This window comes from Mandrillus leucophaeus, unplaced genomic scaffold, assembly GCF_000951045.1.
Source record: "Mandrillus leucophaeus isolate KB7577 unplaced genomic scaffold, Mleu.le_1.0 Scaffold169, whole genome shotgun sequence".
Classification (NCBI taxonomy): domain Eukaryota; kingdom Metazoa; phylum Chordata; class Mammalia; order Primates; family Cercopithecidae; genus Mandrillus; species Mandrillus leucophaeus.
The window spans coordinates 5,483,025-5,510,292 of record NW_012101687.1 but is presented as its reverse complement, the minus strand read 5'-3'; the positions used below and the strand labels follow the sequence as shown (position 1 = coordinate 5,510,292).

The window sequence follows — 27,268 nt, the reverse complement described above, 5'->3', positions numbered from 1 at the left end:
GAGAAAACTTCAGTTATTTCCTAATAAATTTTTTTTCTTCTTCCAAAGATGTTTTTGACTCCTGTAGCATCACCTAATCCACAGGTTCTTTAAATATAGTTCTGGACCAGGACCAGCATGTCATCACTGGTGTCACTTAGGAGCTTGTTAGAAATGCATTTCTCAGGCCTCACCCACAGACTCACTAAATCATAAACGATGGAGGTATGGTCCAGAAATTTGTGTTTTAACAAGTTTTCCAGGTAATTCTGATACAAGCTATAGTCTGAGAACCAATGACTTAACCTAATTAACAATCAGCTCTAATTTTTTCATCCTTGCAAGAACAGTAGCTACAATCACGATGATAAAAACAATAGCAGTAAACTTCTACAACTACCAAGATGTATCAGATACCCAACATGTGCCAAGCACTGTACTCAGTATGTGTGTGTGTATATAAATATATATGAAATTTCATTTAATCTTCATAAAAACTTAGAGCAAAATCTCACCTCAATTTTACAAAAGAGGAAACAGGCATGAAAAAGAAAATTGTAGAAGGTCAAAGCATAAATAACAGCAACAGGAGTTAAATTCAAATCCATGATATAAAGGCTATAGCTTTCTACTATATACTATATATCTTAAAAAGCAGGTAACATATATAATATCTCAGGCACTATTTTTAATTAATGTGATTATTTAACTAAAAGGTTAACTCATAAATATGCTTTTTGAAAACACAATATTCACATAAATTGGAACTGTTGGAATAATTCCAATATAAAATACAGTATGTGGACTTGGTCTGAGAAGTAAAGGCATTTACTACTGAGACACATCTGAAAAAAAAATGAAAGATTTAATTTCTTATGTGGATCTTATTTGGTGTTGTCTGTTAGGGGACATCTGTTTTTATTTCTTTTTTTGATTTGTTTTTTTTTGAGACAGAGTCTCACTCTGTCACCCAGGCAGTGGTGTGAACTCGATTCACTGCAAGCTCCGCCTCCCGGGTTCACACCATTCTTCTGCCTCAGCCTCCTGAGTAGCTGGGACTACAGGCAGCCTCCACCATGTCCAGCTGATTTTTTTTGTATTTTCAGTAGAGACGGGGTTTCACCATGTTAGCCAGGATGGTCTTGATCTCCTGACCTCGTGATCCACCCGCCTCAGCCTCCCAAAGTGCTGGGATTACAGGTGTGAGCCACCGCGCCCGGCCTTTTTTTGAGTTTTACATGAACTCTTGGGATGTAAAAATTTTTGTGATAAATATCTCTGGTAAGCATTTTACATTGTCTTCTTAAAATGTTTTACCTTTTTAAATAATAATTTTAGTAAAGCAGATTCAAACCTACAAACAAAAAAACAAATCGACAACTAAAAAATTGTCCAAAGAACTGTCAGAAACATTTTTCTTCTGTTTAAATTTATTTAAAACAAACAAATTTAACTCTTTAATTTATAGTCCTAAGAATCATTGATGGAAAATGTATCAGAAAAATCATGGAGTTGTGAAATCAGATAATGTGGGTTATATTCTCTACTAGGCAGACTAAATAAACATAAGGTACTAAATAAACACAAATATGAAACATGAATTGACACTGATGAAAATTTTGCACATGGGACAGTTAGAAAGGTGTTTAAGTGAGGAAAAGTTGCAAAACCAAAATAAAATAATCAACATTTCTCCATAGCTGATTTCTCCCCAATATTTAGCAAAACAGTCACAGAAATAGTCATGGTTAACTTTAAGCCTGTAATTTTCTTTCTTAAAATTACTCGCAAATAAACATTCAGATGTATTTCCTGCAATTAGTCCAAGTGTAAAAAGCCTGTTTATACACTGCTTTTAGAAAAATCTCATCCTTGCTTAAAGTTGCAAAAATATAAAAATATATGACTGGGGTTGCAAGAGAGTATCTTTATTTTACAATGCAGTAGACACAAAAAATATTTCGAATGTTACCAAGGCTTGTGCAAAATTACAAAATCTCTTACCAAATTCAATAATGGAACTATCAGTGAAATGAACTGTTTTGGGACACTCTTCTAAGAGGAGTGTCAAGCCAAGGAGATGGAGCGAAAGAGTTGGCAAATATGTGGCACATTATTGGAATTGGATGTATTGGTACTTACAAACAGATAAAAGAGGATGCTTCTTTTTTCAAGTTTAGATTTATACATTTGCACATGGAAAAAAATATACCTTAGCTACTTTCCTCCAGTTAAGACAGTCAAAGAAGTAATATGTTCCCCTCTCATAGGTATTGGTTTTCATTGTTGGCTCCATGCCTGGTGCCCTGGTAATCCATACTCGTTCTTCTTTGTGGTATCTCCAATCACGGTTAAAACTTCAATTTTTAAAAGAAAAGATAATTAACTTTTTCCTGTGGCTTACATCAAACATGTTCTACATTTTGTAAAGCTTTCCTCAGGGGGAAAAAAAAATTACACATAAAATAAATAAATATGAATGCTTCCTACTCATTTATTATGTTACTAAATACAACCCTATTGAAATACAGAAAAATTATTTCTTAATTTGTCCAGAAGGCACACTAATTAATACACACACCTTTATTTAACTAAAACTTTTTATACAAACAAGGATTTTAAAAGTTTTATAAGCAATGTGATAAAAGCATAGGCAGACCAAATAAAGACACAATATTACAAAAACTTCACTCCTTTCTTGCTCTTCTTAACTCTCAAAAGAAATTGAGGTATCTCCAACTATTCGCATTATTTGATAAGAAACTAAATACAAAGTATATCTGAATTAACTATGTAAATTCCACATAATTTTTTAAGTAACTTGAAAGTAGAGTATTTTGAAAAATTATACTGAATATATTTAATTCAAATTTCAGATTCTAAATTCTCAAAACCTAAGAGAAAATCCATTACAATTCATACAAGAGTCAATGAGAATTTACACTACTTGTAAACTGAGGAAGTAGCATCCAAAGGAGGTAATGTCCCACAAAATAAACCTCCATGTAAAGAAATGCTTTCCTACCAACATAATGAGGTAGTTTTTAAGACATAAATATGAAAACAGAACTGCCAGTGATAGATGAATGAGTGCCTGAATGTATTTATTTACTCATGAACAATGAAAAGGAACAAGTAATAATCTCTATTCTCACAAAAATGAAGGAAAAACATAAAGGAAAAATCCTCTCAGTTGTGAAATGAAACAATTCATTATCAACATAGTGAATTTTATACTTTACACTATTTGATCGAAAGCCATTTATAGAAATGTTATTAGAAATGCTATGAAATACCTAAATTTGAGAAAAGTTCTCCCAATCATAAGGTCATAAATAATTACTAATAATTTACAGTAAACATGATAAACAGAATTGTCTATTGATAACAAAATGTGTTACCAACTATATGTATGAGTAACGACAGAAAACTTATTTTTAGAGCATCAGGTAAATACAGAACTGCTCAGGGAAAAAGTTATCAATGAACCAATTTCTTTACATTAATATTTGTTTATATTGGCCAATAGGCTGCTGATAATGAAAATGTGTACTTTATTTAATCAGCACTTCAAAACATACAACAAATATGCAGTGCCTTGCTTATAAGTAATAATGTTTATGAAATGATGAAATTCAATATCTAATTATTTATACATATGGTTCCACAAGGAGTAAAAACTATAGTCTTGAATCATATCGTATAACTCACATGTTTACAAAAATTAGATTCACCAAACCCACGAGTTATGTCAATTCTATGTTCTTACAAAATCTGGCATTTATTAATTATTTTTAGAGACAGGGTCTTGCACCATCAGCCACACTAGAAAGAGTGCAATGGCACAATCACAGCTCACTGAAACCTCAAACTCCTGGGCTCAAGCAATCCTCCTGTTGTAGCCTCCCAAGTAGCTAGGATTATATAGATGTGTGCCACCACACCTCGCTAATATTTTTCTTTATTTTTTGTAGAGATGTGGTCTTGCTATGCTGCCCAGGCTGTCCCTAATTTCTGGCCTCAAGTGATCTGTCCACCTCAGCCTCCCAAAGTGCTGGGATTACAAGTGTGAGCCACTGCACCTAGCTTCAGCATTAAGTTTGAAATTCTTTTTATGTATATAGATTATGAAGCCATGGTAAGATATGGTTTTAATCTAAATTAAATTCACTTTAATGAATGTAAAAATAAATTTCTTGATGGAGAAATAGTTCCATTTAAAGATAGCCATCATCACTTAAAGAAAGACGTTTTCGGCATAGTCAAGATCCACTATAATACAAAAGTGATTAAAATACTTTGAACATACAGCTCCACTGCTGCTAAAAGTTGTAATACGTCTCCTCCATTCATGTAATAGAGATAGAAGAGAAGGTCTTCACCATATCGGCCAAGTTTTATCGCAGCCAGCTGAAAAAGAAAAATAACTTATTCTGAAATATAAAACAAATCTACAAATCCTAACATATAGTTGCTACTACTGAAGTAAAAATGGAGAGATAAACAGCAACTCCCCACTTTGTAGCTGATAACTGTTATTACATGATTACACAGATAGGTAGTTATGACTCTAAAAGGCAATTTCCTCATTTAAATGACTCAAGTCATTTAAACAATTATTTCTGATACATCTATTTGATATGCTGATTGGAAGAAAAGCTCAATAAAAACTTCCAAGCAAGATCCACTACAAGGATTTAATACCCAATGGGGAAATGATGCTAACAATAGCATTGTGCTCAGAGATCTAGGACTTGTATTCAAGTCCTGGTTTTATTATTCATTAATATGACTGTGTCCTAGTTATTTAACATCTCTTAGCTTTACTTGTCAAATGTGGACAATGACACCTATGAGGGTTACTAAGAAAGTAAATAAAATGAGTGAAGGTATATGAAAGCACCTTGTAGAGTACCAAATATATAGAAGGCTTATAAAAAATGTTAACTGAATCTATATCTGACAGTGATTCACAAGTCAGTTGTATGCTTCCAGCAAATCACAGATGATGAATACAAAACCCAGAAAGAAATGACTTTTTAGTTTGTTTAAATAGATGCCTGAAAGATAACTGCTTTACATTTCTCTCCACAAGGTAGAAACATAACTGCCTACCAAGAAATTTTCACATTTAAATAAACCTTAAAAGTGTACCAAAACAACATTTTTACCTTGTTATTTGATCCTATATCTAAATACTTATTTGGCTATTACAGATTATCTGAATGTAATTTTTCTCTCCATTCATGCTATCCCTATTCAGGCAGCAGCCCCCACGTGACAAATTCTCCTAAATTAGTATTTCTCGAATTGGCAATAAGAAAAGGTTCTGGAACGCTTAGGTAACTGGAGCAAAAGAGCTCTATAGTGGGGGTGAGAGCAAATCACACAATCCACAAATAGAAAATAGGAGACCTCTCCATCTCATACTTCTTGCCTTCCATCTACTGAAGTATTAAAAGACACTGAGAAAGGTATCCCTTTTACTTGCCTGGCCACAACATCAACATCCACTTGACCACAGAACTGTAAGGCACCCTCAGAATGCTGTCTCATATATATACATACACATACATATTTATACACAAATATATAACAAAAATGCATTATTTTTTCACTAAATTGTTGTTTCCCAAGGCTAAAATTTAGATATCATTGTGAATTTTTTTGGTAATAGAAACACTCAGTTCTAAGGCAAAAAGTGCCACCATTTTCTTTCTTAGATTGAAAAAAGAGAGATTAAGCTGTAATTTGTTGTTAATAATTACTTTAGAATTAGAATTTTAGGTGATTTAAAAAAATGGAAATGAAAAAATACAGAGAAAAGTCAAGGTCATAAATAGTTTTTAAAGATACAGATCATCTCATTAAAAACACTGTATCTGTAATACTTGTAAAGAAAATCTTTTTACTGCTAAGATCATAAAATAAGATTATCAGAAGGAAATTTATCAAATGTTCCAATCTAGTTTATTCCCATCAACTGTGGTTATGGTTGTAACCTGTTGTTAAATATAAGAATTTTTATTTTTTACCAGTCCTAACATTTACCATTTAACAAGTTAACATGGACATATGAAAGCATATCCCTGAGACCATTACTAATTATTTCAAAAACAGTATGCTGCCTGAACTGAAAAACACGTGAAAAATAGATAAATTCGTGCTGACTGAGTAGAATAATAAACTACACTCACCTTATCCCTAATGTGAATGTTCGTTAAGTACTCAGATGGAACATGGAAGTCTGGATAATAAAATGAAAAAAGCCTTATTAACTGATTCTCAGTTGTAAATTTCTTTTTAAAAGGCCTAAACACAAATAGATTCTCCTACCTATGTCTTGAGGTCGACAAGGTGAAGATGCCCAGGGTGATGCAAATTTGGGGTAGAGATTTCTGAATAAGGAGGAAAAGAAAACATTTTGAAATCCAAAGCAGAAAAACAGATTTCTAATTTTATTTCAGGAAAAACTAAGACTCCAAATGTAAAATGACCATCTTTACTTCTAATTCCCTTACTTGGGTTTACTGACTCATACAGAAGCAGACGAAGAATGCGTGTGTGTGTGTGTGGGGGGGGGGAGGTGTATGTGTGTGTGTAAAATATGATAAGACTCCTTCCCTCAGTATTCTTGCAACACAGTATAAGTAACACAACATATCACAATATACAAAACATATGATTAAAAATTTTCTACTTTTACTTGACTTCAACTCAAGATGCTTTAAATTCTTTGATACCATGCTCCCAATTTAAATTACTTTCCCACTTATTTATGTGGCAAGAAGAAAAATGAGTAACTATTTGTAAAAGTTTAAATTCATCAAATATTTACTGAGTGCCTATTATATGCCTGGCACTGTTCCAGGAGCTTATGACACGTCAGTGAACAAAACAAGATCACTGACAACATGAAACTTACTTTCTGGTTGAGGAATGGTGGATTGGAGGGAGGCAGACAAAAATCAATTAACAGAATAAATAAACAATGGCCCATGTTAGAGGGAACTGGGAGGGGAGACTGGACAGATAATTATTAAATAGGGTGGTCAATTAGGTTTCATTAAGGTGGTCAGATCTGAAGATTTGAAGGCTATGAGGGAGATAATCATATTAATTATCTGGCAGAAGACTCTTCTAGTCTGAGGGAACTGCTAAAGCAGCTAAGGCAGGGACATGACTGACATGTCTGAGATACAAGGTGGCCAGTGAAGCTGGAATACAGTGAACAAAGGGAAAAGCTGTTGAGGTGGGGTTAGGGGACAAACAACAATCATGTAAGACCTTGTAGGCCTGTAAAGATTTGGGGTTTCTGGTCAGGTGCAGTGGCTCACACCTGTAATTCTAACACTTTGGAAGGCCAAGGTGGGCAGATCACTTGAAGTGATGAATTTGAGACCAGCCTAGCCAACATGGTGAAACCCTGTCTCTACTAAAAATACAGAAATTAACTGGGCATGGTGGCACATGCCTGTACTCCCAGCTACTCAGGAGGCTGAGGCAGGAGAATCGCTTGGACCTGGGAGGCAGAGGTTGTAGTAAGCCAAGATAGAACCACTGCACTCCAGCCTGGGCAACAAGAGCAAGACCCTGTCTCAAAAAAAAAAAAAAAAAAAAAAGATTTGGGGTTTTTAATCATAATGAAACCATAAACTTTTTCTGGGTGTTGAGCAGAGGAGTAATTTATTTAAAAAGGACTCTCTTGGCTGTTATATGAAGAGATTGTATGAGAAGGGGCATAAGGACAATCAGGGACCCCCAGGGACTAGCTTATGGAGTATTCAGGCAAGAGAGAATGATTCAAACAAGGGTGGTAGCAGTTAAAAAGTAGCGAACTTTGGTCAGATTCTGTATATATTTTGGCAAAAGCCTGATTATGGGGTATAAAAGAAAGAGGAGTTAAGAATAATGTCAAGCTTCTGGAAGTACAGTTACCACTGACTGAGATTGGAAAGGCTGTAGACAGAGTAAGTTGGGGGGTGATAATTCAAGAAATATTTAATTAGCAATTGAATGTAGAAATCTCACACTCAGAAGTATGGAATGGAAACATATGTTTGGGATTCCTTAATATATATGGTATTTAAAACAATAAGACTAGAAAAGACCATCAAGGATATAAATGCAGAGAAGAGGAATGACACAAAGAGGTCAAGAAGAAAAGGAGGAGGTACCAGCAAAGGAAATTGAAAAAGATCAATCAGTGAGGATGATGTAAAAAATGGTGCTCTCAAATTCAAGGATGAGAATGTGTATTAAGGAGCAAGAGTTCCTCCAAGTGATCACTGAATTTAATAACATAGAGGTCATTTGGTGACCTGAATAAAAGCAGCTTTAGTGAAGTAGCAGGGACAAAATCCTGACTGAAATGGGCTTACCAGAGAATGGAGAAGACCAAGTTGGAGGAATTGAGATGATTCTTTGAAAAGTTTTGCTTCAAAGGGAAATAAAGAAATGGGAAAGTAACTTACAGAGGAGATTGGATCAAAGGAAGATTTTAAGATGAGAGAAGTAACAATGTATTTCTACGTTGATGAAAATGACCCAACAAAGTGTGAAAATCTGTTGTTAAGTAGAACGCATGGGTCAATTGCAGTAATAGGGTGGAAGACAAGAATAACGCAGATGTAGATGGCTGTACGTAGTCAGATTTGGTGGCTAGATTGTGCTAAATGTGCTCTCCTAATTGCTTCCAACTTTCTTAGGACAGTAAAAGTAAAAAGCAAGGTCATCATTTGATAGTAAGAACAAGGAGAAAAGGTATTAGGGGTGTGCAGAAGTGTGCGTAATTGCGTAAGAGAGAAAAGAGTAAATGGACTAAGCATGCAAGGTATAATTATCCCTGGTAGAATTAAGAGCCTACTTTTGAGGTTCCTGGGTACGAAAATAAAGGAAGCCCAGGCAGTGATACCATGTGTTTTTCTCTAGCAGGGCTCAGTAGCACAGGTCAGGAATGAAATAGGCAGAAACAACCAGTACTGTAGCTTTGGCCATGCAAGTATAACAACATGAGAAAATGGCAAAGTAGTCACGGGATATGTAAATGAACAATTACGACTGACCACAGAATTTCATGGGTAAGAAGGGAGTTGATTACAGCGGAAGAGAGACAGGGATATGGAAGAACAGTTAAAACACAGAAGAATCAATAGATTGAAGGCCCTGGTGGAGTGAAATGATTACAGGAATTACAGTACCAGAAGAAGATAAATAGAAAATAGAAAGTGGAAATCGGAAAGCATGTGAGCACAGATTTTAAAATTGAGAGACTGCAGTTACTAACAATGACTAGGTCAAAGGGATAACTAAAGGAGTGGCTGAAGTATACTACAGGACAAAAATTCCTGGAGGAAAGAAATTCAAGGAGCTGAGATTTCAGGATTGTGGAAGGTGTGTGTATATATATACACATACATACACACACACATATACATACTTGCACACGCACGCACATGCACACACACACACAGACATATAAAATGCCAAATTATAAAAGGAATACTGCAGAGTGCCAGTGATCTAAGAGCTAATATGAAAGGGAATGACCCAGAGAAAAAACAGATTACAATGAGTAGCAGTAGGTGAGATAATTTGATGACATGATATTAAAAACTGGAAGTCTGAAGAGGTATTATATACAGACATGGAAAAACAGAAAAAACTTACTCAGGAGAGTTCAGATTGAGGCCTAATGTTGTTAAGTCACTTCCTAATGCAAGATGTACCATTCCTGGGTCTGTCTCTGCTGCCCTGATAAATGTTAACAGGCCAATCATTCCAAATTGGTCCGTCACCATCCCTTGAGGAATGTTAGTAACCCGACCTGGGTAGAAAAAACACAGTTGCTTTTATTTTCAAGGAAAAGTTAAAAAAAAAAAAAAAAAGCATTCTATAACATCTTTGACATAGATTTCTAGAGTCCCACCATCAGGTAACACCTGGATCCCTTTTTTCTGCTGGTTATTATTTTGTGTTGTTGAACTTTTATCTCCAGGGAATTTGGGTCCATCTGTACTTGAAGTTGTCTTGCCAGATGTATTCAAATTCTAGCATGAAAAAAATTAAATGTGACATTAAAATTTGTTAAGTATACAAATTAAAGTTCACATATTAATACCTTGCTATTCATTCTTTATTATATTTAAATTGGTAGTAAATTATTACCTGTTTTTCAAGTTCTATAGAAAATTGTTTCCATCATTGTTCCATGGTATACAAATAAATCCTATATCATCCACATTTGAGTATTTAAAGAAAAAGAAATCAAGGGAAAATATTCTTATTTATCTCAGATCTTCAGTCACAGAAAAAAAAAATCTATCTCTTTCTCAGGTCTTTATGCTTTGGGATACACTTGAAGTTACACTCCTCAATGCTTTCATGTAAAAGAGAAACTAAATACAGTACATTACCTAAAATCACCAAAGCTACCTCAAAGATAAGTTAGAACATATAAGCTTTAAAATTTTGTACTTATTCTAATTTTTACCAATCTTCTTTATCAATTATTTTAATAATATATAAACTCCCATCACACACACAGAAAAGCTATTTTCAGTGAAATGTGGAAGAAATAAACATATTTGTTAAGTCAGAAAGAAGAAGCTGAGTTGGCTGAATCAACACAGGTATAAAAATGTGTATAAATTCTTCAAGGAGAAAACTTACTCAAGAAAAACACAGCTCCTTAGAAGGCTATATTATCAAACTTCATGGGATCCAGCTGACAGGGACTACAATAAAAGTCTAAATTAACTCTGAGAAGTTCAACAGAAATTTGCAAACCTATATGAAATAGGAAAAAAATAGGCTATCTTCTAAGTTATAAAGCTTTTCCACATTCTTCAGAAGTTAGATTATTACAGATATCAAGATAAAACAGTTTTGTAACAGTATTTAGTAAGTAACTGTTAATATAAGAGAAATCTGAAGGGAAAAACTACATCACTCACTCACATAGTTCTCAGTTACTTACAGATTTACTGTCATCATTACTTGATGTTGGATCTTTATAGCTGGAGCCTGGTAATGCTGGAAAATCTTCATTGTGTATTGAGAAGTCCTGGGATTGTTCATTTGCTGGTTTTGTTACCATTCCAACTATGTAATGAAAATAATCCGGAGAATTGCAATTGATACTTATGATATTTTGCTACAGATTATAAAGTTAACTTTCCTCATGATAATACACCAAAAGTTTTCTTTTTTTTAATGCTATGAAAGCGTACTTCAAAAAATTAGTATCCAGGGTAACAATGAAGAACTAAATTTTCATTTACTGATTAATAACTCAACATACAAAATAATACAAGGGAAATCAATAGTAATCCTGTACATCTACTGTCATGCGTAGGTGCTTAAAAATTTAATTTGCTATTGGATTAATTATTAACAATTTTGGTTTAAAAGCTTGTTTTATTTAAATATTTGACTAGATATAAATACCAGTTAACTGTCAAATACAAATGAACAAAATAAAATTTAAAAGAATATGTCAGTATTCTACTTGAAAGCGACTTACAGAGTGAGCAAATTGCAATCAATTATAAAACAACTCCATATTATTTCAGATTTTCTTGGACTCCATGTTATAGATGTAAAACATGCAAGAACTGGGAAATAATCCTCCCACTATACTTGGCATTAGTCGGGCCCTTATTGGAGAACAATATCCAGTTTGGGGCTCCACAATTCAAGAACGATATGGAGAAACTAGAGATGGTCCAAGGAGAGCAACGGGAATGATTAAAGGGATGAAAAAATGGACCTATGAGGAAAGGTTAAAAACATTAGAGTCTGAACTGAGAATCAAGTAGCTAGGTACTCAACTTCCAGGGCAGATCATTTTTTTTTTTAATTTTGGGGAGACTAATTTGGAAACTTTAGAATATAAACAATACATTTTTCCCTTCTTCATATACTGTTATTTGTATTCATATCTGAATGGCACAGAAATCTTTCTTGGTTGAAAATGTGATCAAATATTAATTCTATCTTAAAATAATGGATGAACTGATTCTTTTAAATTCACCGTTTTGCTACTGGTCTCTATCAGGTTTTCCCAAAAGAAAAAAACTATGTGATAAAAACAGTATAGCCACATTGCTGTCACAGAATTTTCATGCCCAAATTGTTACACTGTTATTGCATATGTTTCCCCTCCTTTATTTCTGTTCATCCCTGATTAGCCAAATCTCTTATCTATTAGAGACAGTGAAAAAGGGTGATGAAGGATATTAATGGAGACCAAGAGTCTGCATAAGCTATACATGACCCATGAGCAATGGTTTTCAACAGGGGACAATTTTTTTTCCCCAGGTGACATCTGCCAATGTCTGAAAACATTTGTGTGTGTCACAATAGAGGCTGTGGGGGTTGGAAACAGAGAGTGCTACTGGCATCTTGTAGGCCAAGGCCAGGAATGTTGCTTAGCATTCTATATAAACACCACAGCCCCCCAGATCTCCTCTCTATAAAGAATTACCTGGCCCAAATGTCAACAGTGTGGAGGTTGAGAAACCTTGGCTCAGAAAAACATCTTCAATGTATAGTCAGTCATTATTAATCACCAGGAATATATCTTTTGAAAAAATGTGTGATCAATTAAGGAGAGAAAAGGCAGACCACAAAAATAAATCACCTAAGGTAAACTAAGGCAGGGATAACAGAAGAAAATAACTTCTGAATACCAATGAGGACTTCCTCTTGGGTTTTTGTACAAAGTTTTCCCATTTAACTTTGTTACCATGGTATTCTGGGAAGAAAAATCACTTTTAATATATCAATTCTGAAAAAATTACACTAACCTGATTAGAAAATGCAAACATATACGTATACACAAACATATGTATATGTACATGTAAATGCATGTGTGTGTGCACATACAATGGAAACTTCCCACTGGTCATCATTAAAAAGCTTAATTACCATAAGGAGCTCTTCCAGCCAAGGGGTTTATTAATGGAGTTGGGTTACCACTTCCTTCCCTTCTGTTTCGGTCTGCTAATGCTGGGAAATCTGAAAGGTCCAATCCTGTCACATTTTCACTTCCGTCTAAATAATAAGAAAGAACACTGGTTACTGATTCTACAAATATTTTTAAGAGACTATAAAAACCAACTATAATATAATTAGAAATGATTGTGCTTTCTTCCTAAATAATGCACAGCACTGTACAAGGTGTATGTAGCTGCTCAAAAGATACTTGCAGATTGATTTCATGTCAAAGAATTTCATTAACAATTTAGCAAAGCAATACGCAACCAGCATAATAAAAACCCCCAAATCCTAGAGATATAACAAAGAGAAGAAAAAGCATATATTTCCCCCGTGGAAGATGGTAACCTAAAATTATAGCTTGTGAGCTAACAAGAGGGAGATTGTTACGATATAACTGGTCTTTTCATTATGCTCAGATGGAGGTTGTATCTAGAATGCTTGAAGCTTCGGTTACACACAAATGGTGACAATGATAGTGCCTCCTGCAAATGGCCAGAAAGATAGCTGAGACACAGGCAGTGACGCAGAAGCCCTGAGGACTTCCACCTGTAATTGACTGCGTTCATATACAAATGTGTGTGCACAAGGGTGCGGTACAAAAGGGTAGCAGTAGGGTTCCCATATATGGTAAATGGGTTGGAAATATAGAAATATGATACAAAGCCCAGAAGTTTATATTACCTATTACACAGTAGGCGCTCAATAAATATATATAGAATAAATTAAATGTATTTTTGTTCATTTTAAGTTAAAACAATCAGCTGGCTTCCTTTAAAAATTAAAATTTAACCCAACTTCTCTACTTTGTCTATTTTAATCATCTCAATTTCTTAACTTTTTAGTATTCTTATAACCTTGTGTTCTTAATTTTTGAAGAAAACTTTCTACCTTCCTTTTAGCCTGCGCTATAGCTTTTCTTTAATTTTTGTTTCACCATTTTCAGTTTATTTTGCCATTTCCCAATTAATTTTTAGTTTTCTCCAAATTTCACAATTGTAAGAATCTCAAACAGCAAATGTTATCTCAAGATTACTTTGTTGACAGAAAAACAACAGACACCATTAATTTATTAACATTCAAAGACAGGTGACAATTTCAAATTACAAGGGTAAAGGATAAATCATTCATACCTGCTGTTTACAAAAACTGCAGTTTATAAATTTATTTCTGCAGTTTAAGAACTTCGAATTAAAAAATTATCATTAAGACAATAGAAATTCACAATTTCTATCCTGCTTCAATTTATAATTTCTCAAATTCTTTGATTATAAATTAATTATACATTTTGAATATATATTAACTTTTAATACATATCTTTAGGTCCTCCAAGATGGAATTTAAATTTGCCATATATTATTTGAGACTATGTTTTAACCTAAAAAAGTTAATCAACCCCCAATCTATATTTTTAGGAAAGAACTGGGCATTTTCCTAGCATAAAATACGCTTAGTTAAAACAGAATTTAAAAAATAATTCTCGTTTTACAGCACTGTATAAAACCATAATGCAGAATCTAAGATGGCACTGTCAGACATCTTTACTTGTTACTTTACATCACATTTAGGAAAAAAAAACTACAACTAAATTACCATATGCAGATGCAGCCTGATTTCAAAGACATTAAAGTATGAAGAAATGTACATTTTAGAAACAATGGAATATACTATTTCATTCTACATCTTGAACACAAGCTACCACTTACAAATGCTAAAATCTGGAATCTTTTTTCAAAGCTTTTAATCTTGTGTGATTAATCTGTGCTGCTGAGCATACATTAACATTTAGAAATTAAAAGCTCATAGCTACAAATGACATTTCCTTATTAAATGTTCTCTCCCCTCTACAAGCGCTCCATTTCAGTGAGCATTCTTTTACCTTTCACTTCCTTTACACTTAATTCTCTCCCAATTATGCTGTTCATTTTTGCTCCTATGATCATAACATCCTTTATTTCCTTTCTCAGGAAAGGGTCAGTAGGGTGGAGAGGGTAAAACCTAAAGCAAAATAGCAACAAAGCTTCCTGTTCTCTTCTATCTGAAGCAGTTGATAAAAGAAATAAATCAAAAGACTGCAGGAATTTTTTACTGTCAAAATCAGAGTTGGTTTTCCATGTAACTAAATTTTATACATAAAACTGGATCAACAATTCATAAAGGTTAAATGCCAACATTAGTATTATTAAAACTATTAAGAAAAAATGTAAGTGTTCTATACAATTTTAAAGGTTCTCTTCAATTTGGATCTCCATAGCCAGAATGTCATACCACCCAACGTAGTCTAAGCTATAGTTCTCACAGTTGCAGGGCTGAGGACAGTAAAAGCTATGAAGCAAAATACTTTGAGGCATAAATACGAACTAAGTTAATGTGTAGGCGCTCTCTAGGTGTTATGGAAATAATCCTGATGTTATAATACAAATAACTATGTTACCATGCCAAGTAAAAAATATATATATTTACATATCTCTCAACTATTCACTGTATTGAATTCTATTCCTATTTCTCACTGAATTAAAATCTACCATCTAGCACAATAAAAAATCCTACAGTATTTAAAGACCAGTGTGTTGAATTGTTTTATACTTCATAAATCTATCATATTTTTTGTAGGGTACTAGGCTCCAGAATACGCTTACCTGTTCCATTAAAAATGTTACTTGATAAGGAGTTATTCATTCCAAATGCCTGATTCCTGTTCATTCCAAATCCAGACATACTGGGTACATAGAAAATAGTTTTAGATATACAGTAAGAACACTAACTTTCAGATGAAGAAAAACAGAAGTGTATATTTTTGGTCTCTTCATATAAAATAACAATATGTTTCAAAACCAACACTAGTATTATTTTTCTGAATCTATTCTTTATCTTTACTTGAAAACTTCTCTAAAGTCCTTCCATGAACAAATGAGAACCAGAACATTTTAGGCAGATTAGTTAAAAAACAAAATCTCAAGAATTTATTGAGGAACAGAGAACCTTGAGGAAAACAGATTCAGGGCACATTTTGTGTACTTGAAGAGTCAACTTACTGGATACCTGAATTACCTAACCTCAAAAATATGCAGGTTAGTGTTAAGATTATTCTTGCTAAATAGTTGTTTTTCTTCTTTATTGGTAAAAGCTTGCAATTATTACTTTTCATAATAGATCTTCTCTCATACAGTATCCATCTTTCCCAACTAGAATATAAACTCCTCATGGACAGAGTTTATGTCATACTCCTCCCATGTCAAACTCCTCCCTGCGTCCTCTGCCCTTTAGTGTTCAGGAAGACATAACAGACATTCAATAAATATATAGTTGACCTGAACGGAATGGTGCGTTTTAAAACTGAATTCAGTGCTCAAAAATACATCATTCTTATCTAAATATAGTTTTATCTTTCATATACTTAAAAGAAAACACAGTCTATGGTGTCCCTAATTTTAAACTAACGCACAACTGGTATTTCGTAAATAGTTACAAATGCCTCCCTCCCTTTTTTGTAAAAGACTAAGCATGTGAAGAAAAAAAAAATAAGGCTGAACTTGGAGCAAGGCCAAATAATTAAGAGTGTCAATAGGAATTGTTAATGCAGATTCTATAGTGAAACCACATGTCTTTAACGTCATATATTCTTCTGATAAAAGGCACTTAGTGTATCAATGTTGTAAGTGGGGTTAATCTGTATGAAGATGACAGGCGTTTTTGGGTTTTGACTAAATCTATAAACCTATAATGAAACAATTTTTGGATAAAACATGCAGCTGACAAAACAACAAACACTCTAGAGAAGAGCCAGAAAGTCAATGGAAATTTTTGTTTAATAGCATATTAGAATTGCTGATGCTATTACAGGTACCATCAAACATGGAATAAGTGCTCAGAGATGAAAACAATTTATAATAAATACAATCTGCCAATAGTAGAAATAAGCAGGGTTTTAGAGATCCATGTTACATTGACAATTTAAGCAAAGTATATTTTAAAAACAGAATGTGAAACAATACTGAAAGGCAAAATTTTAAATATACATTCAATGCCCAATACTATGAGAATGCACAAAGATAGGATAAAGTTACGATAAAGATATAAGGTTAGAAAGCTATCAAGGAGATGAGAATTTTGATAACCCTTCACAAATAACTTTTTTAAAATTTAAAAGAGCAGTAAAATTATAGATATCTAAATAAAAGCAAAACCCGGAGTTTATGGAATGAAGATTAAACAGTAAATGTGCTAAACCTATTTTAATTCAGATTTTACTAGACAGAAGAAAGTGAACCAAATAGGTATGATAATAACAACTAGATCAAGGTCATTTTGCCCCTACATGTCTCCATTTAAAAAATATACATATACAGGTAGGCAATCAAGCTTAAATACCACTTTTGCAAGAAAGTGTTGTATTTCAGACATAATTCTCATACAAATTACCCAAACAGCTTGAAAATCCTAACAAAACGAGTAACTCCTCTTATTTGCAAAGTATATGCAAGACTATGCAAAGAGAAGTGAAAAAGTACAAAACCCATCTTTTTGTTTTGAATCCCTAAACATGATACCGTTTTCAAATACTATAGATGTGATCTTAAAAAGTCTTTGGTTGGTAAGTCTCCAATGCACAAAACCAAATCTTACTTGAGAAGGTATTCAAAGTATAACTAAAGCAAAGTAGTAACAGTCACACATGTCTCCAGTTCTATTCATAAGCCTAGAACTCTTACCACACAGGTAATCAACTTATTTTATAGAGGACATATCAACTAAAATTTGCCTGGTGGTGAATCCAAGAACAATCCTTTTCTAACAACAACAACAACAACAAAAAGTTTTAATGTGCTTTCCAAAATCAACCTGATTTTCAAGAAAACGTATTGTTTTGTGATGGGTAACAGAATCTTTGGACATAAATGCATGATGAAACACACTTATTAAAGAGAAGCCACACCTCAAGAACAAAGTGAAAATATGAAAAGGCAAATCTGAGTATACCCAGAAAGACAATTATACACAGTATCAATAAACATCTTACCTGTTCACAGTAAAAGGCTGTCGAGAAGGCTGCTGCTTTGGCATACATATTATGCTTGGCGAGCTTCTGTTGGGGCTACCTAACCCTGAACTGCTCATGCTATTTGTCCTGCTAGGAATTCCAATGCCCTGACCAACCTGGGAGTGGTTCATCATATTCCTAGGATTCATAGGCAAAATACCCCTGAAAAAGAAGTCCATTATACTAAATAAGCTCTCTACAATCACTCATTAAAATTCTCTATAAATAATCAATTGGTCCAACCCTAGAATCTCAAATATACTTTCAAATTGCAGTTCTAATTTTTATTAATTCTTTAGTCATTCTAGCTCTTTGAAAAGAAAAAGTAAATAAACAAGAAAGGGCAAATTATAGTGCAACTGACATGGTATCTAAGATGAGAGAACTACTGGTGTGACTGTGACATAAAATAAAACGTATTTCACACACATATTTAGAATAATTTCATTTCAAAGGCATATCGTTTTATCCTCTGCATGCTAAATGTATAGTCTATGTCATCTGTTTTACTTTATGCTCATTAGAGCAATGGATGCGTGGTGAGGGAGCAATGATCACAATCATCTGGGGAGGAATTTTAAATTGCACATATTTCTTTGAGGAAGACAGATGCCTTTTGAAAAAGCTCCCCAGGAAGTGATTAACCCTTGATATCCACCCCACTGACAACCAGTATGAGAGCTGCAGTATAAAAACCACTTGTATTGTACTTAACAATTTGCACTGAAATAAAAAGAGCATAGGTATTTTCTTCCTCAGTGAAAGGCACTGAACCAGAAAATCAAATAATTAATTACCTTATTAAAAAATTAAAAGTTTGCTTACTCTACCAAGATACATTTTGAAAAATATTCTGGTCCATTAATAAATACCTGCTTGGAGATGGAGGCGTATGAAGTGACATTGTTGGTACCCCTGTTGTTGGCGTGACGTGGCTCGGTAACTGAGTGCCTTGTGATAAGCTGCGATTTAACTGAGGGGTATTGTTGCTCATCCCCCTCATTGGAAGGCCTAGTGCACCTAATAAAAAAATTCAGAAGAAGGAAATTCATTGCCATCAGGAATGAAATTGTTATCCATCTTCTGGAGTTGGCAATTTAAGACACTTTTAATGACCTAACATAGTACGCAAATTTTAAATGGATATATTTGATTCATTCCAAATAAACTCTGATTTTAACAAAAAAATATGTTCTAGTCTGAAATTTAATATTATGAATGGATATTTCTTTCATATTCCTATTTTTCATATTTCAATTTCATTATAAAGTATATCAATGACTAACAAATAAGTTACAATATTATGAATAGATATTGCTCTAAAATTTTCTTAAAGGCCTATTTGCACATATGTACATGTGTACATACAAAGAGGCCATTATGAAATTTTGCAATCATGTGTTTTTATGTCTTTATTCACAACTAATGTATACAGAAAGACATTTAACCCCACTTTGCTGAAGTAGTTTTAATTTTATGTGATCCTTTAAAAATATATTTTAGAAAAAGCCAATTTACTATTTATACATATTTCTCAACATTACTATTTTTACAACTCCAACATAAAATGCCAGCAACTGTTAAAAAAACTCAAACTGATATACCTATAAAAGACAAAATTTTAAAACATTTAAAAAGATGTCAAAATATAATGGCCCTATATTTATCTAGTACTCCTGGAGCCAGGTGTGGTGATGGACTATACATTCTAATAGGTTTATTTATTTTTTTAAAGACTACTAAGAGTTTTATCATTCCAATACAAAACAAAACAAAACAAAACACTTTGGATAAATTATTTTTTAAAAAATGTATATTTCCTGAGTTTTCATTCAGCTTATAGGAATTATGTATTTTTTTAATAATCCAGGATAATTATCATAGACAGCATATGTTTATTTTGTTTCCTTTTATGCTTCAAAGTCAAGAAGTACAGCTATCACTTACGCTGTCATATCTGTCTACGAATTCCTCCTCCTTTCCTCTATCTTCCTGACCTACACTTTTTAGTGCTTTCTATTTCTAGTCTGCTTCATCAATCAAACTTATTCTGAACTAGAGATTAGATAAAAGGGATAAGATAGAGTGAGAGCTAATCAGTAAATAGATGACTTCAGTGCTAGGGACTTAAGGTGATTTTATCTTTTGGCATAATAATGTTTCACCTTCTAACCTAGGGATAGGAGTGGTTAGTGAGTATCTCACTGATTGTTATCTTAAATTTGGCAGCCTGTATCTCAGCTTGTAGCCTAACTTTGCCTCTCAACTGAATGAATCCAATCAATCTAATTCAATATAGCTAATATATTCTACGTATATACTTTTCACTCAAGTTTCATGAAGACCCAAGCTTGGTTCTGCCTTTCTGTAAGATACTTTAAGGGAACTGGCTTAGATTACATGTACACTGTTATGTATGTCTACAACCACCGTAAGTTTTGTGACTATGAGAATGCCACTAGCTGTAGCCACTTTCTCTGAATCTGGGACAAAATAAGGAAGAATAAGAGATTAAAAATCAGCCTGCTTAAGATTTCTTCTGAAGAAATCTGTCTTTTCCCTCCCTAAAGCACACCATTTTTCTTTAAGGCTTTCTAGGTGTGCTCATAACCATCAACATACTTTTCACATCATTCATTCAACAAACATTTAATGAATGCCTACTATGTAACAAGCATTGTGCTAGCTGCTGGGGATACAGCAGTGAACACAACAGAAAAGGCCCCTACCCTCAGGGAGCTTACATCCTACTCCCTAAACATGCTGTCCTGAAGTCAGCTATAGCTGCAAATTTTCCTCAGGAATGTGTTTCTCACAGTTACTGACCACCAAGATAATGTCAAACAATTTTAGAGCCGGAAGAGATCTTAAAGATCACCTAGTTCCCATTTCCCAGACAGATAAGGAAACTGAGCCTCATATAAGTTAACTGACTTCTCCATGGCAACACAAAGAACTAGGACTAGAATTTAGATCTCTTAGCTCCTTAATAGCAGCACTACGGGAGCCCAACAGAACTCTTGATTAGCACCCCTGTGAGTGCCTACTAATTGCAACACCTCTAATGTATTTTCCCGCTGCTTTCAACCTTTTTTCTAAATCTCCACGTCTTGCTCTCTTCCCTCCATTTTCTTTCTCTCTCATCTTCATACCTATCAGTTTTCTTTCTTGTTTTACTTTTCCTTTACTTTTCACCCTCTCTACACATTCACCACCATAAACAAACATACATTTTTCAAAAATCTAGTGCCCCTTTGGCCCCCTTTTAATAATCGCTGAGCCCTACAAAAGGCTCACTGAGATTTGACTCCTTCAAGTCTCCACATATATATTATTCTATGCTGTATCATAAAAATTTATAATTTCAGGAATATTTTAGAGATTGGAAATTATCTGAACATCAGCAAAAAAAATCTGGAGAAGAAAACAAGAATGGTAAGGCTCTTTGGTCAATTAGGGATTGGCATCCTTGAATTGATTTTAGTGCTAAAACTGGACAGAGACCGTATGGAATAAAGTAACTTACTTTCAGTGTTTAATTTTAGCTTTCGAAAATTAATCTTCACAAAAACAGCTAACAATTTCAAAAAGTCTAAGTTTCATTTTGTTGAAGTAGTACAAAAAGATCAAAAAAGAGTACATCACTTCAAATTGGATCATCAACCCCTGAATACTCAATAATTGTTACTTTAAATTTATTTTAAAAACTGAATTTCTTTAAAACATAAAGAATTAATGGCACTGGATAGGTATATATAAAGATTTGGTTTTGGGAAACTAAATATACCAAGTCATTAACTTTGAGATGCTTGAGTCAAACTATCACAACTGAATAGGATCAAGGGGAAAAAAAAAATCTAACCTCTCACTAGTATAATTAGAAACAATCACAGAAAATCATCTCTAAAATATTATGCCAAGAATAGGACATACAGCTGAAAAAAAGAAAAATAGGAAGAACTCAAGGAGTTTCTTGGCATAAAAAAATGAAAACAGGCAAAAATATAAATATGTATAAATGAGTTCTGTATGAACAGGTGACTGGGGGGACAGTAAAATTAAAATTTATTGGGCACTTCTCAACAAAGCACTATACTACTTCATCTCACTTCCTTCTTATAATCATCTTATAAAGAGGGTTATCACCTTTTTACAAAGAATAAAAGAACAAATTTTTAAAAAAAGTTTAAAAGGTTATAATTCTGAGTCAAATTTTTCTTTCAATCTAACAACTGATAATTACAAATAATACAATATTAGGAGGACTATATGAACACATTCTAAATAGATTCCTGTCTCTTATCTGGCAGGGTGTTAGACAGTCAAAACAAATTCTTTATTGATCATTTTTCAGAAACTCTTAAAGAATATGATCTAAGAAATTATTCCATTAATTATTTTCACTGCACAAACTTTTTAACAGTACATCCCTTAAACACTTACGGCAAAATATGTCATTCTTTATTCAATATTTTACTAGAAACAAAAAATACTAAGTTACATGAAAAAAATAAAATCATAGCAATCAAATCCCTGAATATTCATACTTAAAGTCCTCTAAAATCTTTATGGGGGTAGGAGAGAGTAGTCCTTAACTGATGCCTCAAAGTGTCCCCTTTTCCATTTGCAAAGCAGCCAGCTTCCTCTAGGAACTCACTGGCATGCCCATACTAAAAAGGGCAACAGTTCTAAATGGTGCTCTATCTCAATGGCTTCTTACCTTCAACCTGTCTTGCACTTAGCTGGTTAATGATTCCTGCAAAATGATTTCCTTATGCAATTTTCTTCATTAAATTGAAAGTATTTTAGAATAGAAAAGACTCCAGAGATTATCCAAGTAGGTTACAGATCAAGAACTCACTCTAGGCATTAAGTGACTTGCTCAAGATCACAAGTAATGAGGCATAAAGACAATTATCCAATTTCTTGACTCCTATTTCAACGTCCTTTTTGCAACCAATATCATTTTCCATTTTTTAATGGTAGTTAATAATGTTTGCATCATCCAGGGAACTTTTATGTCTGGGTCTTCTCTCCAGCCATTGTGATTTTGGGCAATCATGTCAGTGAAATTTTAAAAATTCCCTAGGTGTTTCTATGGGTGCAGTCAGGGTTGAGAACCACTGTTCTATAGTATTAAAATTCTGTCAAGACCCAAAGATGTTTTCTAACCTTAACGGACATTTCACTGTTTACATACTACATATCTATTTATAATCTTCTTTCTTCTTTCTCTATTCCTTTCCTCAAATCTGTCCTTTACTACTCATATCTAACTCCTCACCAAGAATACTTTCCCTTCTCTTGTTCTAGAGATACAAAAGACTACTTAAAAATAAATAAGTGCTATGACCAAGGTGTTTACATGCAGCAGACACGAAGTGTTTGAGTGCTTGTAAGAACTAACTCAGACTTGGGAATAGAGTGAGTCTGGGAGCAGAAAAATTTTCCTGGAGGGGATAGAAGATAGTATATGAATTAAACAACATATGAGACTTAGCCAGGTGTCTGGTGGTGGCAGTGGTGGGGAGTCAGGTGGGTATAAATGTTACAATAGTTCTGTCTGAGAGAATGACAAGATATATGAAAATAAGGACAAGTTATACACCTGAAGGAGGAACACACTTTGCCTTCTATGTGCTAAGAATGCATGAGACAAGAAACATGGATGGAGCTAAGTGGCTTCAACAGCTATGAGAAGTGGCTGCTGTGCTCAAATCAGCTGAGAGTCTCAACATCTGGCTGGATCTTTAGAGGAGTGCCACAGACTCTTTACCTGTGGAACAGCTGTGTGGATCTCCCAAGTACACTCTACATTCCTCAACCTAAATTTCTGCTCTAGATTAGTGGCACTCATTCACAAAGGTTTGCAGGTCTGAAAGCTTAGAAATCATTCTTGATCCCTTTCTTTCACTCCTACATCATCCAGTCCCATTAGCTCTATCTACAAAATGTCCCAAATCTGATCACTTCTCAACACCTCCACTAGTCCAAGTCATCCTATTTTTTTTTTCCCTGGACTACTGCAGGAGTAGTAACATTCCCTCTCTCTCTCGCTCCATAAAAACAAGACATTTGTTATTTGCCATATTCTTACTTATATCTTGAAATAATACCTCATTCATTGTAGGTACCCAATAAATACATAATTATTAGAATGAATACATTCTATCACAATGTCTTAATTCAATAGATTCTTGGCATCTGTGGATTTAACACTGGTAGCTTCTACTACATACAAATGGCTTTCTAGGGTCATGGCATTCAGGTTTCAAAGAAACTGATGTTTTCAGCTCATGTTCACATAGTTACTCTTACAAAGTAATATAATCCTGGCTCTACTACTTACTATCGTGTAACCCTGAGCAAATTCCTTAACCTCTTATGGAGCTGTTGTGAAGGTTAAATGAGTTAATTCACATAAATACTTAAAACTGCATCTGATACACAGTAAATAATACTCAATAAATATTAGCTCTCTCTGTATATGAGACATACCTATGGAAAGAAAGCCAACAGGTGGTACCAAAAGTGAAGATAAAATAAGACAGTCTAATGAAGTGATAGTTTTCGCCAAAAAACCAAAAACAGATGTTTTATGGTGGAAAATGTTATTCTATAGCTGTGTTCTTAAACTTGGAAAGTAGCAATGATCTTGAAATCAATCTCTCAGAAATGTGAAGACTGTACTTCTTGCTGAAATCAGTATTAATAGCCTAACAGGTTTCTCCTGTCTTGATATAGTAGGCCATTCCTAAATCTATCCCATGCTGTGGATGTTATTCCCACTGCTAAAATAAGTTTACTCACAGTGTGTTCAATGCCAATCTCAAATATAATCTCATCAGTAAATTCTTTTCCTAATCATTTTCCAAGATACGTGATTACTCCTGCCTTTGAAATATCCAAATAGTCTACAGCTGTACCATCCTGAATGCACCCTATCTCATCTGAAATATCCAAATAACCCTGAACTTCTTACTCTACTACATAGTAAAATCATTTGTGTACTTATCCTACTAGATTATATGAGACTGCCTCTTATTGATCATGCATTCAATATTTACTGAGTGCTTGTCATATGCAAAGTACTGAGGATACAAAGGCAATGAAGACATGCAACAAATAATGCAGCAACACCACAGCAGTAGGTACACTATGCAGAGATGGCATAAATGAGATGATCTCTTCTACCACACATCTGCAGTATCTAGCATGGCAGAACATGTATGGTAGGGACCCAATAAGTATTTGTCAACTTTAGTTCCTACCACCTTTTTGAAGCTTTTCCATACCACTATAGATAACTTTTTTTTTTTTTGGTACTCCTCAAGGAGAATGGTATAGACAGACTTTGCTCCCTAAAAGTCTGTCTACACCATTCTGCACATGGTATCTTTAATCTATGTGTTAGCATGATAGGCGGTTATTTAATATTTTACATATAAATATGTCCTATCTTCCCCAACTATAAAACACGTGTTCGAGAGAGCAAGAAATCCCAGAGCACTCCGTACTTATTACTAAGCATTTAGTATCTGTTCAATGGTCCTACAATTTCCTAAAGCAACCAAAATATGTCATGTACCTATTTAAATAGCTGATAGCATCACTTCTGAACCACTCCACCTGTGCTCTGGGTTCTCTATGAAGCAAACAGCTTTCACATAGGTGTTCTTAAAGCAGGAGGCTAAAGAAATGTCTGCTGGAAGCATGAGACTATGTCATTGTTCTCAAGCTAGGAGTCCAGAACTTAGAAAGACAGATTTAGTTCCTCTTCCAACTAAACACCTGGGTCCTCTGAGAATTCAGATACAAATTTGTATAATGAATTCACCCAGATATTTTGCTAAGCTATGTGCCTATAAGATAACATGCACATAGAAAGCACTCAGTAAATGACAGTTTCCTTTTTCTCCAATCTTACAAGGCCCTAGATCCTGTTGGTAACTAAGAAAAGGTAAATGCAACTATCAACCACTTAATTCCAATGCTTTGACTATCCAGAAGAAATTAATTCCTGGTTCCCTGTTGATTCTAATCTAGGAGACAGCTTAAGGGAGCTCATGGGTCTTGAAGCCTGTAAGGTGTACAGGAAGTCCTCACTTAATGCCATTCATCGCTCTTGCAAACTGTGATTTTAGGCAAAAAAACATACAGCAGGTCCTTGAATAATGTTGTTTCATTCAACATCATTCCATTGTAATGATGATGAGAACAAAAAATTGGTTTTGTTATATGTAGTTTTGCTTCAAGTCGCAGTTTCAAAAAACTTTCAAATGTTAAGTGAGGACTTAATTCACCTAAAAGCTTATCACACACTCAAATATAACAAATAGGAAACATTATGCAACTTGAATACAAGAGTATGTCCACTGGTTTCTATAGTTATCATTCCATGCACAGTATTCACATGAATTCTTGGATGAAAAGTCTCTTACATATTTGGATACCATCATACTATACTAGAACCGAAGACCATACGAGTCTAGTATAGCCAGCATTCTCTGGCTACCTCATGGCACTGCATAATCACTTCCACCCAAATCTAGCCAAATCCAGGTTTAAGCACTTCTGTATCTATTCCAAGATGAACTCCCTTTCTTGTTTAATCTCAGTGACTCTTACTTCTAGAGAGGGCACTCTTCCTTCTGTATCTCTTCCACTGCTAACCTTTCTAACCATCAAGAACACACAATAGATAGTAGATCTCACATTTTAATGGCACGAATTACAATTAAAGTTTGCCAACTGAATAGAATTAATAGTGGTACTCAATGCACTTGGGAAACAAAAGAACTTTTAGTTACACCAATGTCAACGTGCAATTACTATACGTGGCCATAAGAATAATATCTCTAGGCCGGGCGCGGTGGCTCAAGCCTGTAATCCCAGCACTTTGGGAGGACCAGAAGGGCGGATCATGAGGTCAGGAGATTGAGACCATCCTGGCTAACATGGTGAAACCCCGTCTCTACTAAAAAATACAAAAAAACTAGCCGGGTGAGGTGGCGGACGCCTGTAGTCCCAGCTACTCGGGAGGCTGAGGCAGGAGAATGGCATAAACCCGGGAGGCAGAGCTTGCAGTGAGCCGAGATCCGGCCACTGCATTCCAGCCTGTGCAACAGAGTGAGACTCCAAAAAAAAAAAAAAAAAAAAGAATAATATCTCTAATCTACACTCACCTACTAATTCCTTCTCTCTCCATCTTTCATTCAAGTCAGTCCCTTAAGTTTTGTCATTCTGACT

At 34.2% G+C, this 27,268-nt stretch overlaps 1 protein-coding gene across 4 annotated transcripts in view; it reads right to left on the bottom strand.

Annotated features, from left to right (window-relative positions):
• The window catches only part of CNOT2 (CCR4-NOT transcription complex, subunit 2), a 109,072-nt gene that overhangs the window by 6,488 nt on the left and 75,316 nt on the right, over window positions 1–27,268 (bottom strand). For all 4 annotated transcript variants that reach the window (XM_011976631.1, XM_011976632.1, XM_011976634.1 and 1 more), the window contains 11 exons: window positions 18,892–19,039; window positions 17,999–18,181; window positions 15,618–15,697; window positions 12,910–13,035; window positions 10,958–11,082; window positions 9,908–10,028; window positions 9,649–9,805; window positions 6,316–6,377; window positions 6,177–6,226; window positions 4,289–4,389; window positions 2,192–2,336 (listed from right to left, as the gene is read on the bottom strand). In XM_011976631.1, the coding sequence (XP_011832021.1) occupies window positions 2,192–2,336; window positions 4,289–4,389; window positions 6,177–6,226; window positions 6,316–6,377; window positions 9,649–9,805; window positions 9,908–10,028; window positions 10,958–11,082; window positions 12,910–13,035; window positions 15,618–15,697; window positions 17,999–18,181; window positions 18,892–19,039 (1,298 nt within the window). The remainder of the gene's footprint in view (window positions 1–2,191; window positions 2,337–4,288; window positions 4,390–6,176; window positions 6,227–6,315; window positions 6,378–9,648; window positions 9,806–9,907; window positions 10,029–10,957; window positions 11,083–12,909; window positions 13,036–15,617; window positions 15,698–17,998; window positions 18,182–18,891; window positions 19,040–27,268) is intronic.